This window comes from Salvelinus fontinalis, chromosome 17 (assembly GCF_029448725.1).
Source record: "Salvelinus fontinalis isolate EN_2023a chromosome 17, ASM2944872v1, whole genome shotgun sequence".
NCBI classification, from domain to species: Eukaryota; Metazoa; Chordata; class Actinopteri; order Salmoniformes; family Salmonidae; genus Salvelinus; species Salvelinus fontinalis.
Window position 1 is genome coordinate 23,592,794 of NC_074681.1, and position 13,733 is coordinate 23,606,526.

Genomic DNA, 13,733 nt, shown 5'->3' on the forward strand with positions numbered 1-13,733 from the left:
TGCAGTTTCCAGCTACATTAGTCATTTACAATATTAACAATGTCTACACTGTATTTGATGTTCTTTTAAAAATGGACAAATATTTTTTGCTTTTCTTTCAAAAACAAGGACATTTAAGTGACCCCAAACTTGTATGTTTATGTTATACATATATTTTCTGTGATAAAGTGCTCGGCTTCTGCCTGCAGAAAATGATTATTTTAGCACCAGCACGTCATAAAGACAACAATGAATCTAAAGAAAATAACACTGACACCATAATGCAATAGAAGTCAGAAAATAATAGGGCATCATGAGAATAAAAACAAAGATGGTACATAAACAAGTTGACTTTATTAAGCATTTTGATCCAATAACATTCACTCTAAAGAAGTTCAACAACATACGTGGGCAGAGGGGAGACCTCATTGTAGGTCTGAATCCTAACTTGAGATCCATACATTTGACTTAGATTTCCACATAAACAATGCATCGATGGCAATGTGAGATGTGTGACTAATTCAACATACCAACCTACATCAAGTTAAGATTCAGCCCTTAGCGTGTGACATGAAAGATGTTTTTGGGCTTGTAAACACGTTTTGATGTTTGCAGACCAAATATGCTGCCTTTAAGCAAGTGCTAAATGAAAGCCAGTTTCATTATGACTTCAAGTAGACTTCTTCTGTTTTTTCTTCTCTGCCTCATCTTCCTTCTCTTTCTCTATCTCAGTCACCAGGGTCTCAATTTCTTTGGACTCCAATAACTACATGGAGTAAAAAATACAGCAATTAGCCCATAGACAAATATATTTGCAAAGCAGTAAATACTAGGACATGAGACCAAGACCCTTACCTTCAGTGGCTCGTTTCTTCTAATTACAGCAAGTTCAATGTTCTTCCCACCAGACTGAACCACCTGTAGACATAGTTCAAAGGTGTACGCATAAAAATATGCATGATGGATTTCAGGTGCAAACCTATGCTGAATTGCAAATTGTCCCCCTCCCCCTAAATGTTTGTAACATCCAGAATTCTTGTAGGTATAAATTATATGCTAATTCTGTAGCTCTATCTTGCCCTCTAATTGGCTAGGTGGCATTTTTGCCATAGTGAATACACCAATTCAATTGCCTCAGATCAAGAAGTGCCTAAGAAGTAGGGTTTAGGGGTCAGTTTGGAATTTACCACTATAAAAAGAGAGCATTTGACTTCACCTCAAGCAAGGCTTTGATGGCCAGCTTTATCGACTCATTGTTAGTGGCGATGGCTTCGTCTGTGTAGTTCTTCTCCAGGAACTCCCTCACCGTCTTAGCACTACGGCCAATCGCATTTGCCTGAACAAAGGGATAGCAAACAAATCAGTACCTCAGTATTTTTAAACAAAAGTAAAAAAAAATGAAATACACATCAACAGGAAAATGTTTTCTCCTACTAATGTTGATTTTAAAAAACAGACCTGAACATTTAGGATACAAAATTATCACATTTTTGCAATGATACACTTCAGGCACACTAGTTATAGACACTATAGCTGTGAAGAAAGTTTAACATATTTGGCTGTGGAGAAAGGTAAGGAATCTTTGTGGATTGGCTGACCTTCCATGCGTGGTAAGTTCCAGAGGGGTCAGTCTGATAGAGCCTGGGGGTCCCATCACAGTCAAAACCCACGATCAAGGCAGAGATGCCAAACGGTCTGCGTCCATTGCTCTGAGTGTAGCGCTAGAGAATTAAAATATCAAAAACCGGTTATGAACACAAAACTGACCTTCAAAAGACCATTCAGTCAAGCGTCATATGAACTCGCTCTTAGATAGGATTGTTGCGTATTAACTCATCGCCGAAAACCTAAAGTCATGTTACAATTGTTTTTTATGATGTTAGTAATTGTAAAAATATCCACACAAAGGTATTTTTCACTTCCTCCTTGCTTCACCACATCAAAAATACAAGTCCCACACAAGCTACTGTTTTCTGGCACACATGCATGGCTTTCTTTGGGTTGGGGGGATGCTATCTTGAGAGAAAGACTTACGGAGGGCTGTGACTTCCAGTTTAAGTGAAGTCTGTCCAATTGTTGAGTTGAGTGATGTCTGTTTCTCATGGGTGGCAATAGAGCCCCACAGTGGAGGTGTTATAATACCCATAAAACCTAGCAGTCAAAAAGGGAAACGGTTCCAATCGTTTGTCCACCATAAATGCTCCCCCAGAGAATTTTAGAAACACTTATTCAAATAAGGGCTGTGTTTCATGTAGGCTTACCCTGGCTTGAGTTTTGATAACCATGTAAATCTCGCTCAGACAAGGTGACTTATTCAGCTCTATTTACTCTCAGATTTGAAAATGCTATTTAGCATCAGGAGAAGTCATGTAAGACTACAAATCCCTGCAAGCTCCTGTACGTCATCACTAGATGACACCTTTGCTAAAAAGGTTGTGTCAACTTAAAACTTGCACAAGACAGTTGACAGAATTGTCAATTTAAAGAAATGTAGCCAATTTATATATTACCTTTATTTAACTAGGCAAGTCAGTTAAGGGGCAGAACGACAGATTTTTACCTTGTCAGCTCGGGGATTCAATCTTGCAACCTTTCGGTTACTAGTCCAACGCTCTAACCACTAGGCTACCTGCCTAATTAGTTAATCCAGAGATTATTACCTTCGCCTCGATTCTGCAGTCTCATCCAGATCATCATGGCATTTGTAGTTCTTCATGATAGCCAAGTTAACATTTCATTTTTTTTTTTGGGGGGGGGGGGGGGGGGGTAAATACATTTGAATATATGGATAAAATTCACTGGCTTAAATACATTTACACGGTTATCAAAATGTCACGCCAGGATAAGCCTACATGAAACACAGCCCTAATTTAAAGTGTTCCTAAAATTCTCTATGGCGAACGTTTTATGGTGAAAAAGCGATTGGAAACACTTCCTTGTTTGACCTCTAGATGTTGTGTGTATTATGAATCATTCTGTGGTACTCTATGCCAAGCCGTTAGGGGCTGTTTGTTCTTAGTTCGAGGAACGGAGCCTACCGGTTTATATATGGCGATGTAGGCTATCCTACCTGTTTCAGGGTGGCGATGTGTCGTGTGATGTACTCTACGGTCACTGGGTCCTCCACAGTGAGCCGGTGACTCTGGCACTCCACACGAGCTCTGTTGACCACGATGCGGGCATCTGCTGTCAGGCCTGACAGACAGATGGTTAATAAGACAAAAGCTTCCAGCAGGTTTCAATTTCAAGCAAATTAATTAAGTTTATAGGTACCTGCAAATGCCATGCAGACATGGTCGTCTAGGGTGCATATTTTGCGGACTGTTCTTTCCTCCTGCAGCTTGGCCACTGACTTCTTCTCAACTCCAAGGACAACAATGTCTTTGCCTCTGATGCCCACCTAATGTTAGAGGAATGAATGGGTAAATTAAACAGTCAGCTAGCTATTTAAACAAACATCACATGCGCTCTGTGACAGTTAGCTAGTTAGATTTGCTAAGTAACAGTTAACTTGCTAGCTTAGTAATCACACTAAAATTATGCAAGCAAACATTCCAGATAACAGCATTAAATAATTGAACATGATAATTTACTAGCAACTACTAGCTAGTTAACTGAGTTAGCTAGCTATAGCTATCAATTTGGGACATCACTAGTTACTACAGCCAGAGTCATAAACCCCACCCATTTTAACCATCTCTTCTTTAAGGGTAGGAAGCATGAGTTTTTACTCACCAAAGTAACAGTGTCTTTCAAAGACTTAGTTGTAGTCACGATCTCACTACCTATAACCACAAACAGTTATGTTTTAGCGCTTTTATATTTATTAACTTATTTCCAGATAACTACCCACAATGCACTATTTCTCAACATCTAATGGAGACCCGGTGCTAGTTCCAGCTGGCTAACGTTAGCTACTGGCCATGCTAGCATGTAATTTAATTCCAAACCAAGTGTTGGCGCTGGTGAGCTACTATGCACATCCATGAAGAAATAAACTAATTCCTGTGAAAAACTGCAAGGCCTGTTCTCTTGTGTGTTTGGTAGTGGAAGTCCAGTGAGCAGTGTAGTTTTCCATCATTTGTAGCCAGTGCAGTAATACCCACAAGTAAGAGATAACGACTAATTTGTTGCCAAAAAACGAGACGCAAGCTTTGAAGTGGGCACGGTTTGTCCGGTTGAAACGAGTGAATTGGAGTATGAAGTATTTTGAGCACCGCACATCTACTGTATGCGGTGCTCATTTCACCCCAGAGGACTGAAGCTGAGCACTCATTGGCTGGTTTTCCTTCACTCTGCGGTCCAACTCCTCCAAAACCATCTCAATTGGGTTGAGGTCAGAGGATTGTGGAGGCCAGGTCATCTGATGTAGCACTCCATCGCTCTCCTTCTTTGTCAAATAGCCCTTACACCGCCTGGAGGTGTGTTGGGTCATTGTCCTGTTGAAAACCGAATGATAGTCCCACTAAGCTCAAACCAGATGGGATGGCATATCGCTGTAGAATGCTGTGGTAGCCATGCTGGTTAAGTGTGCCTTGAACTCTAAATAAAATCACCCGACAGTGTCACCAGCAAAGCATCCCCACACCACCTCCTCCATGCTTCACCGTGGGAACCACACATGCGGAGATCATCACCTACTCTGCGTCTCACAAAGATATGGCGGTTGGAACCACATTTTTTACATCTGGACTCCTCAGACCAAAGGACAGATTTCCACCGGGCTAATGTCCATTGCTCGTGTATCTTGGCCCAAGCAAGTCTAATCTTATTGGTGTCCTTTAGTAGTGTTTTTTTAGTAGCGGTTTCTTAGCAGCAATTCGAAAATAAAGGCCTGATTCACGCAGTCTCCTCTGAACAGTTGATGTTGAGATGTGCCCACCACCACAGAAAGCACCTAGCTAGGCTAAAACACCTGCATTTTGGAGCTGCCTACTCAACAAAAAAGAGACTGTTTGTATGCGGCTTTATTAACTCAATTTGTATTTTTTAACATTGTTTGCAAACTATGTGATGCGTATTGATTCGAAAATAACAGGCTCTGCCCCACATGCCCTGAATGACGGTTTGCCACTGCTAACAATACACAGCAAAACAAACATCTAAAAGTTAAATAATGGAATTTTAGAAATACACTGCTCAAAAAAATAAAGGGAACACTTAAACAACACAATGTAACTCCAAGTCAATCACACTTCTGTGAAATCAAACTGTCCACTTAGGAAGCAACACTGATTGACAATAAATGTCACATGCTGTTGTGCAAATGGAATAGACAAAAGGTGGAAATTATAGGCAATTAGCAAGACACCCCCAAAAAAGGAGTGATTCTGCAGGTGGTGACCACAGACCACTTCTCAGTTCCTATGCTTCCTGGCGGATGTTTTGGTCACTTTTGAATGCTGGCGGTGCTCTCACTCTAGTGGTAGCATGAGACGGAGTCTACAACCCACACAAGTGGCTCAGGTAGTGCAGCTCATCCAGGATGGCACATCAATGCGAGCTGTGGCAAAAAGGTTTGCTGTGTCTGTCAGCGTAGTGTCCAGAGCATGGAGGCGCTACCAGGAGACAGGCCAGTACATCAGGAGACGTGGAGGAGGCCGTAGGAGGGCAACAACCCAGCAGCAGGACCGCTACCTCCGCCTTTGTGCAAGGAGGTGCACTGCCAGCGCCCTGCAAAATGACCTCCAGCAGGCCACAAATGTGCATGTGTCAGCATATGGTCTCACAAGGGGTCTGAGGATCTCATCTCGGTACCTTTTGGCAGTCAGGCTACCTCTGGCGAGCACATGGAGGGCTGTGCGGCCCCACAAAGAAATGCCACTCCACACCATGACTGACCCACCGCCAAACCGGTCATGCTGGAGGATGTTGCAGGCAGCAGAACGTTCTCCACGGCGTCTCCAGACTGTCACGTCTGTCACATGTGCTCATGTGCTCAGTGTGAACCTGCTTTCATCTGTGAAGAGCACAGGGCGCCAGTGGCGAATTTGCCAATCTTGGTGTTCTCTGGCAAATGCCACCCTCATGGAGTCTGTTTCTGACCGTTTGAGCAGACACATGCACATTTGTGGCCTGCTGGAGGTCATTTTGCAGGGCGCTGGCAGTGCACCTCCTTGCACAAAGGCGGAGGTAGCGGTCCTGCTGCTGGGTTATTGTTCTCCTACGGCCTCCTCCACATCTCCTGATGTACTGGCCTGTCTCCTGGTAGCGCCTCCATGTTCTGGACACTACGCTGACAGACACAGCAAACCTTTTCCAAATTTAAAATGATAAAGATTCAACTTTGGCCATGCGGTCAATGAAGCATGATTTGTGCAGCGCTCAAAACAACTTAACTCGGAACTGCGAAAACTTGACTTCAGTGAGTTCAAGACAACTGGGAAGTCGGGAATAAACAAGCTCCGACAGGGAAAATACATAAATCCAACTCGGAATTGTAAATCCGGCCTCTTTCTAGAGCTACGACATCATGATTGTACCTTGTTTTTTTTTTCCCTCCCCAGAGTTCCCAGTTGTTTTGAAAGCACCATAAATCCAGAGAATGTCAGACTTTGCCCACGAAGGACTGCCACGCCACCTTCCTGTTCAAGTGAGCACAGCAAGGGGAGTCCAAAAATGTGTTGTGTTGCTGCATGAATGATGTAATATGCCAGGGAGATATGTATACTGTAGCTAAGAAAGTAATACTAAGATGTTAGTAGCCCATGTGCCTCACCCTAATAATTTGGTCTATTTACCCCTCTTAAATTTCACCTACTGTTCTGACTTGGTGGTGCACATGTAGCCTATAACCTGTTTTAGAGTAATGATCGAATATTTTAAGAGCTTTCATTGTCTGCTATATATTTATTTGAGTCTTTTTTCATATTTTCTTTTAACCTTTGTTTAACTAGGCAAGTCAGTTAAGTACAAATTCTTATTTATATTAGTGATGCACCGATATTACATTTTTGGCCGATACCGAGACCCAATATTTTCCTTGCCAAAAAACCCCGATAAAGATACAGATTACCGATATAAAAAACATTTGAGGCCTTTTAAGCATTCTAGTACAGTTAAATAGTTAACACGGACGCAGCGGTCTAAGGCACTGCACCCCAGCACAAGAGGTGTCACTACAGTCCCTGGTTCGAATCTAGGCTGTATCACATCCAGCCGTGATGTGGAAGCCCATAGGGTGGTGCACAATTGGCCAGGCGTCGTCCGGGTTTGGCCATCATTGTAAATAATAAGAACAAATTAACTGACATGCCTAGTTAAATAAAAGGTTACACACAAAAATATATTTTGTTGGCATTTACATATGTCCCCATTAGCAGTAAAATAATATCAGAACCTATTTCTTTCACTTACTTACTGTGCTGTTTCGTTGTTCGTTCGTTTCATTCTCAATAAGATGGCGCCGGAGAAGAAGGCTGACATTTGACATGTTCCTATGCAATTGTGTTTTTTTTCTTCTTTTTTCTTTGCGTTGTTTGTAACTTATTTTTGTACATAATGTTGCTGCTACTGTCTTATGACCGAAAATAACTTCTGGACATCAGAATTGTGATTACTCACCACGAACTGGCAGAATCGTTTTCCCCTCCTTTAACGAGTCCGACATGAATGACATATTTCCCAGGAACAGGCCCAAATCCCTGTCATTTGCGTGAAGAGAAGGTGGAGAAAAAGGGGCAGGCTGCCTTCTGAGAAATTGTAGGGGATCGAATGAACCCCCACTGCCTTCCATTTCTGCTAGCAAATGTGCAATCGATGACCTACGCGGAAGATTAAACTACCAACGGGACATTCAAGATTGTAATATCTTATGCTTCACAGAGTCGTGGCTGAACGATGACATTATCAAATCGAATTTGATTTGTCACAGATGTTAATGCGAGTGCAGCGAAATGCTTGTGCTTCCAGTTCCGACAGTGCAGTAATATCTAACAATTCCACAACAACCTAATACACAAATCTAAAGGGGTGAATGAGAATATGTACATGTAAGTACATGGATGAGCGATGGCCGAGCGGCATAGGCAAGGTGCAATAGATGGTATAAAATACAGTATATACATGTGATATGAGATATGTAAACATTATTAAAGTGGCATTATTTAGAGTGCATTGTATAAAGTGACTAGTGAGCCATTTATTAAAGTGGCCAGTGATTAAGACCAATGTAGGCAGCAGCCTCTCAGAGTTAGTGATTGCTGTTTAGCAGTCTGATGGCCCTGACATACAGCTGGCTGTTTATACGCTGTATCGGCAGGATAGAACAGCGGCGTCTGGTAAGACAAGGGGCGGCAGACTATGTATTTTTGTAAATAACAGCTGGTGCACGATATCTCAGGAAGTCTCGAGGTTTTGCTCACCTGAGGTAGAGTATCTCGTGAAACTGTAGACCACACTATCTGTATTTTTCGTAGCTGTCTACATACCACCACAGACTGAGGCTAGCAATAAGTCCGCACTCAATGAACTGTAATCCACCATAAGCAAACAGGAAAAGGCTCACCCAGAAGCGAGCTCCTAGTGGCCGGGGACTTTAATGCAGGGAAACTTAAATCCAAATTTCTATCAGCATGTTAAATGAGCAACCAGAGGGGGGGGGACACACACACACAACCTCTGGACCACCTTTACTCCACACAGAGACGCATACAAAGCTCACCCTCCATTTGGCAAATCTGACCATAATTCTATCCACCTGATTCCTGCTTACAAGCAAAACTTAAAGCAGCAAGCACCAGTGACTCGATCAATAGAAAAAAGTGGTCAGATGAAGCAGATGCTAAGCTACAGGACTGTTTTGCTAGCACAGACTGGAATATGTTCCGGATTTCCGATAGCATTGAGGAGTACACCACATCAGTCATTGGCTTCATCAATAAGTGCATCGATGACGTCATCCCCACAGTGACCGTACGTACATACCCCAACCAGAAGCCATGGACTACAAGCAACATCCGCATTGAGCTAAAGGCCGCTTCAAGGAGCGGGACTCTAACCTGGAAGCTTATAAGAAATCCCGCTATGTCCCCCGACGAACCATCAAACAGGCAAAACGTCAATACAGGACTAAGACCGAGTCGTACTACACCGGCTGGCGCCTTTAAACATGTCAACATTCACAAGGCTGCAGGGCCAGGTGGATTACCAGGACGTGTACTGTGAGCATGCACTGACCAACTGGCAAGTGTCTTCACTGATATTTTCAACCTCTCCCTGTCCGAGTCTAATACCAACATGTTTCAAGCAGACCACCATAATTTCTGTGCCCAAGAAAGCGAAGGTAACCTGCCTAAATGACTACAGACCCGTAGCACTCATGTCCGTAGCCATGAAGTGCTTTGAAAGGCTGGTCATGGCTCACATCAACACCATTATCCCAGAAACCCTAGACCCACTCCAATTTTCATACCGCCCTAACAGATCCACAGATGATGCTATCTCTATTGCACTCCACACTGCTCTTTCCCACCTGGATAAAAGGAACACTTATGTGAGAATGCTATTCATTGACTACAGCTCAGTGGTCAACACCATAGTGCCATCAAAGCTCATCAATAAGCTAAGGAACCTGGGACTAAACACCTCCCTCTGCAACTGGATCCTGGACTTCCTGACGGGCCGCCCTCAGGTGGTAAGTGTAAGTAACAACACATCCGCAACTCTGATGCTCAACACAGGGACCCCTCAGGGGTGTGTGCTCAGTCCCCTCCTGTACTCCCTGTTCACTCATGACTGCACGGCAAGGGAAGACTCCAACACCATCATTGAGTTTGCCGATGACAACAGTGATGGGCCTGATCACCAACAATGATGACACAGTCTATAGGGAGGAGGTCAGAGACCTGGGTGTGTGGTGCCAGGACAACAACCTCTCCCTCAACGTGATCAAGACAAAGGCGATGATTGTGGACAACAGGAAAAAGAGAACTGAGCACACCCCCATTCTCATCAACGGGGCTGTAGTATAGCAGGTTGAGAGCTTCAAGTTCCTTGGTGTCCACATCACCAACAAACTAACATGGTCCAAGCACACCAAGACAGTCATGAAAAGGGCATGGCAAAACCTCTTCCGCTTCAGGAGACTGAAAAGATTTGGCATGGGTCCGCAGATCCTCAAAAGGTTTTACAGCTGCACCATCGAGAGCATCCTGACTGGTTGCATCACTGCCTGGTATGGCCACTGCTCGGCCTCCAACTGAAAGGCACTAGAGGGTAGTGCATACGGCCCAGTACATCACTGGGACAAGCTTCCTGCCATCCATGACCTCTATACCAGGCGGTGTCAGAGGAAGGCCCTAAAAATTGTCAAAGACTCCAGCCATCCTAGTCATAGATTGTTCTCTCTGCTTCCCGCGCGGCAAGCTGTGCCAAGTCGCTTCTGAACAGCTTCTACCCCCCCCCCCCCCCCCCCCCCCCCCCCCCCCCCGAGCCCCCTCCTTTCCATCTTGTCCAGCTGTAAACCCTGTTTCTTGTCTGCATCGAAGTAGCCGTCCTTGTATATAGCATCGAGCATGGTGGCGACACAGTAAAGAGAGAATGCCACCGAATTCGCTTACTCACAGCCTGTGTCGGGCAGTTTTGTTGAGCAGGCGTTTCAATGCCATGACAGAGGGTATCACGTCTGCTGCAGGCGCAGTTGATGAGCTAATTTCTTGAGTCAGTTGTTCGAATAGAGCTAGCATGTTCATGTTTTCAAGTTTCAAACATGTTCTCAAATGCCATTGAAATGGCAGCAGCGGTATGACAGCCACATTCATGAGCATGCAAGACGACTTTCCTCAGTACGAAATCCTCGACGACCAACTGTGCTGTCAGACTCAGCATGCTCATGGGGCTGATATTGCTAGTCGAAATGTCAGTCGTGAAGCTAATAGCAGTGACATAATTAATGTGTAACTCCGGTAGGGCAACATCAAAAAAATAGCGCATACTTAGTGTGTACCGGTGCTCGACCAGTCGGCAAAAGCCAACATCACCCACGACAGAGAACGGTTGATTGTCAATGGCGATGAATTCCATTATCTTGGCGTTAATAGATTTCACCTTTGAGTTGTCTTGCTGATATGTTCTTCCTCTTTCAAATGACTGCTCGATTCACACAGCAGACATTGTAGGCTAGAAATGCTGTGTTGCAAGTCTCACGCTACATTTTACGTGGCGTCATTACATCATGTACTTACGTTATATAGGTATGCACATCAGCTTTGACATCGGTTTTGCACATCAGCGTTAAACTAGACAAATCGGCCGATGTCGCCATTTTTAGCTAATATCGTCCGATACCGATATATCGTGCATCCCTAATTTACAAGCCCTTTATTTATCCTACGCTGACTTCATGTACAGGGAGAACACTAAGAACAGCCCATGCTCTGAATTCTGTTGCTGTACATTTCAAAAGTGCTAAACAAATAGTTAGACTACGTACATCCTAGCTCACTCATTAACATCTCAATCGATATTACGGATTGCATCTTATCCGCTTGTTGTCCCCTTATGCCATAGTTTGTACCTCTCAATTGTCATTAGAAAGCACATTTGTTTAAGAAAGTCAGCCATATCAGCTATGCTTTTCTAAAGGCAGTAAATGAGGCTGAATGAACTGTTCCACTGCCAGATAAGCCTCTGTTGATAGCCAGGTGTAGCAGTGGTAAGGTGTTGGGACTGCTGTTGGGACAGCTTTGTGTAGGCCCTAACAGTTTCTGGGCACAATTTGTCACCGTTAAAGAGCAATTAATGCATTGTTTAGTGTTGTGCAGTGGTTTTGCTGGCATACATCCCCTTCTTTTTTTGGGCCCCACCAAGATTTCCATGCTTAAATCGCCACTGATTGTTAGATATTACTGGCCCGTTGTTGAATTTCAAAATCTCGATGTGGCCCTCGAGCAAAAAGTTTGCCCACCCCTGCTTTAAAATCTTATTTGAAACCTAACTAACCTCAACCACACTGCTAACCTTAAATAACGGTTAAAAAGCACATTTTTGTTTTTACGCATTTTTGTAATATAGCCAATTTTGACTTTGTGGCTGTGGTTACTAGTGGAAACAATCAATTTTCTCCTTCATCCAAGTCACAAAAAGTGATCTAGATAGCTAACAGCTGCTTATCAGCTTCATAAACTTACAGCGGTGGAGCCTTTCTTCACGGCCTCTTGCGCATATTCCACCTGAAAAAGGTGACCGTCAGGAGAAAACACAGTGATCGCCCTGTCATATCTTGCTGCCATTATGTTGTTGCTAGAAACAAATTCAGTGAAATGTGTGTAGCTACTCAGCTAGTGAATGTTTTCTAGCCAATTTATCGTGTGTACACTCACAGAGCGCATGCGCTAGAACTCTGAACTTGGACGTGTTGCATTTTGAGCATTTCCCTGAGAAAATACCCACCATTTCAAAATTATCCAAATGCTACATTTTATTTCACTCTCCATCACTCGAAAATATTTCAGAAGTGTGGTTCGGGACCATTGTAAGGGGTTGATACAGACGTTTCCAGCGCTGTTTGGTCCCTTTCCGGGGCATTGTATTTTCCAATCCCCTGGGGTTGAGTTTGGATTATTCCACTACTAGAAAGGGGTTGAACATATTGTTTTGTTTTTATGTTTTAATTGCACCCCACTAAACAATGATACAATGTATTGACATGTTGGTATTATTTTGATATTTCAGTTATTACTTCAATTTATTTTTAAATATCTCACGAAGATAAATGTGTTAATGAGATTTTCGACCCCTCTAATGGATTAGCTAATAGGGTTCAGAATAGCGTCCTATTCTATTAGTTTTCTCCTAGCAGCTGGAAATTATGCTGGCAGTGCGATCGTGTAATATTATTTTTCAAAATAAGATTTGCCCTGCAAAGACATACTAAACTGGGAATATCGATTTGTTTTTGCACTCTAATGCAGTACAACTGTTTTTCGCAGCATTGCAAAGCTTTGAAAAATGTATTGTAATGAAACAACAGGGAGCAGGTCTCGAACCGTCGACCTTCTAGCCTTAGGTCCGGCGCGCTGTCGACTGTGCCGCAAAAGCATACTCGTCCGGCAGAGTCGATTTCCGCGATTATAAACCCAGGGTCGTTACACTACTCCCTCCTTTCAAAGAGCGCGTCCTCGCGCTAGCTACGTCTTACAGGAACGCGCTCCCCGGCCACGCACACGCACTGTCGTGGATGCAAGGTCCGATCACTTCTGACACCAATGTAATGAAACAGCAGAGAGCTCGAGGTCCGGTGCGCAAAAGCATGCTCGTGCGGCAGAGTCGATTTCCGCGCTTATAAAGCCAGGGTCGTGATCATTTGAGGAATTTCGTTTTTTTATAGTATTAGTTAGCAAGTCAGTTAGCAACAAATTCTTACTTACAATGACAGCCTACCCCGGCCAAACCCTAACTCAGATAACACAAAGTTAGGCTATATATAAGCCTAACTTTTTTATCAAAACAAAATCTAATGTATTTACAAGTTACATGTAATGAATATTAACCAGGCCACAGTATAATTGCACTTTTTTTTACAAGTTGTAGGCTGATATATACTTCTTATCTGTCAAGGTTAACAGTATACAGTAAAGGCATGGGCCTGTTAACTAGTTTCTGACGGGACGCCCCCAGGTGGTGAGGGTAGGAAACAACATCTCCACCCCACTGATCCTCAACACTGGGGCCCCACAAGGGTGCATTCTCAGCCCTCTCCTGTACTCCCTGTTCACCCATGACTGCGTGGCCACGCACGCCTCCAACTCAATCAT

The 13,733-nt window shown here is 43.6% G+C and overlaps 1 protein-coding gene across 2 annotated transcripts; it reads right to left on the minus strand.

The window, feature by feature from the left end:
* Window positions 1-314: 314 nt before the first annotated feature.
* LOC129814001 (proteasome subunit alpha type-7-like) lies at window positions 315-12,311 on the minus strand. Of its 2 annotated transcripts, XM_055866717.1 has the most exons (8): window positions 7,336-7,726; window positions 3,715-3,764; window positions 3,253-3,379; window positions 3,050-3,174; window positions 1,578-1,700; window positions 1,196-1,315; window positions 835-897; window positions 315-745 (listed from the first exon to the last, which is right to left on the minus strand). In XM_055866717.1, the coding sequence occupies exons 1-8, from the start codon at window positions 7,409-7,411 to the stop codon at window positions 650-652; spliced, it is 780 nt and encodes a 259-aa protein (XP_055722692.1). In that variant the 5' UTR covers window positions 7,412-7,726; the 3' UTR covers window positions 315-649. The 2 variants fall into 2 exon arrangements, with proteins under 2 accessions (XP_055722692.1, XP_055722694.1); XM_055866719.1 differs by lacking the exons at window positions 3,715-3,764; window positions 7,336-7,726 and adding an exon at window positions 12,108-12,311.
* Window positions 12,312-13,733: the final 1,422 nt, after the last annotated feature.

What these genes read in the sequence shown, in the direction of transcription:
- LOC129814001 (XM_055866717.1), bottom strand. Translation starts at nt 7,411, where the DNA reads ATGTCAAATGTCAGCCTTCTTCTCCGGCGCCATCTTATTGAGAATGAA. An exon ending in TGAAAGACACTGTTACTTTG is followed by an intron (nt 3,380 to 3,714) that starts GTGAGTAAAAAC and finishes CTCTAACATTAG; the next exon opens with GTGGGCATCAGAGGCAAAGA. An exon ending in GAACTTACCACGCATGGAAG is followed by an intron (nt 1,316 to 1,577) that starts GTCAGCCAATCC and finishes CCCTTTGTTCAG; the next exon opens with GCAAATGCGATTGGCCGTAG.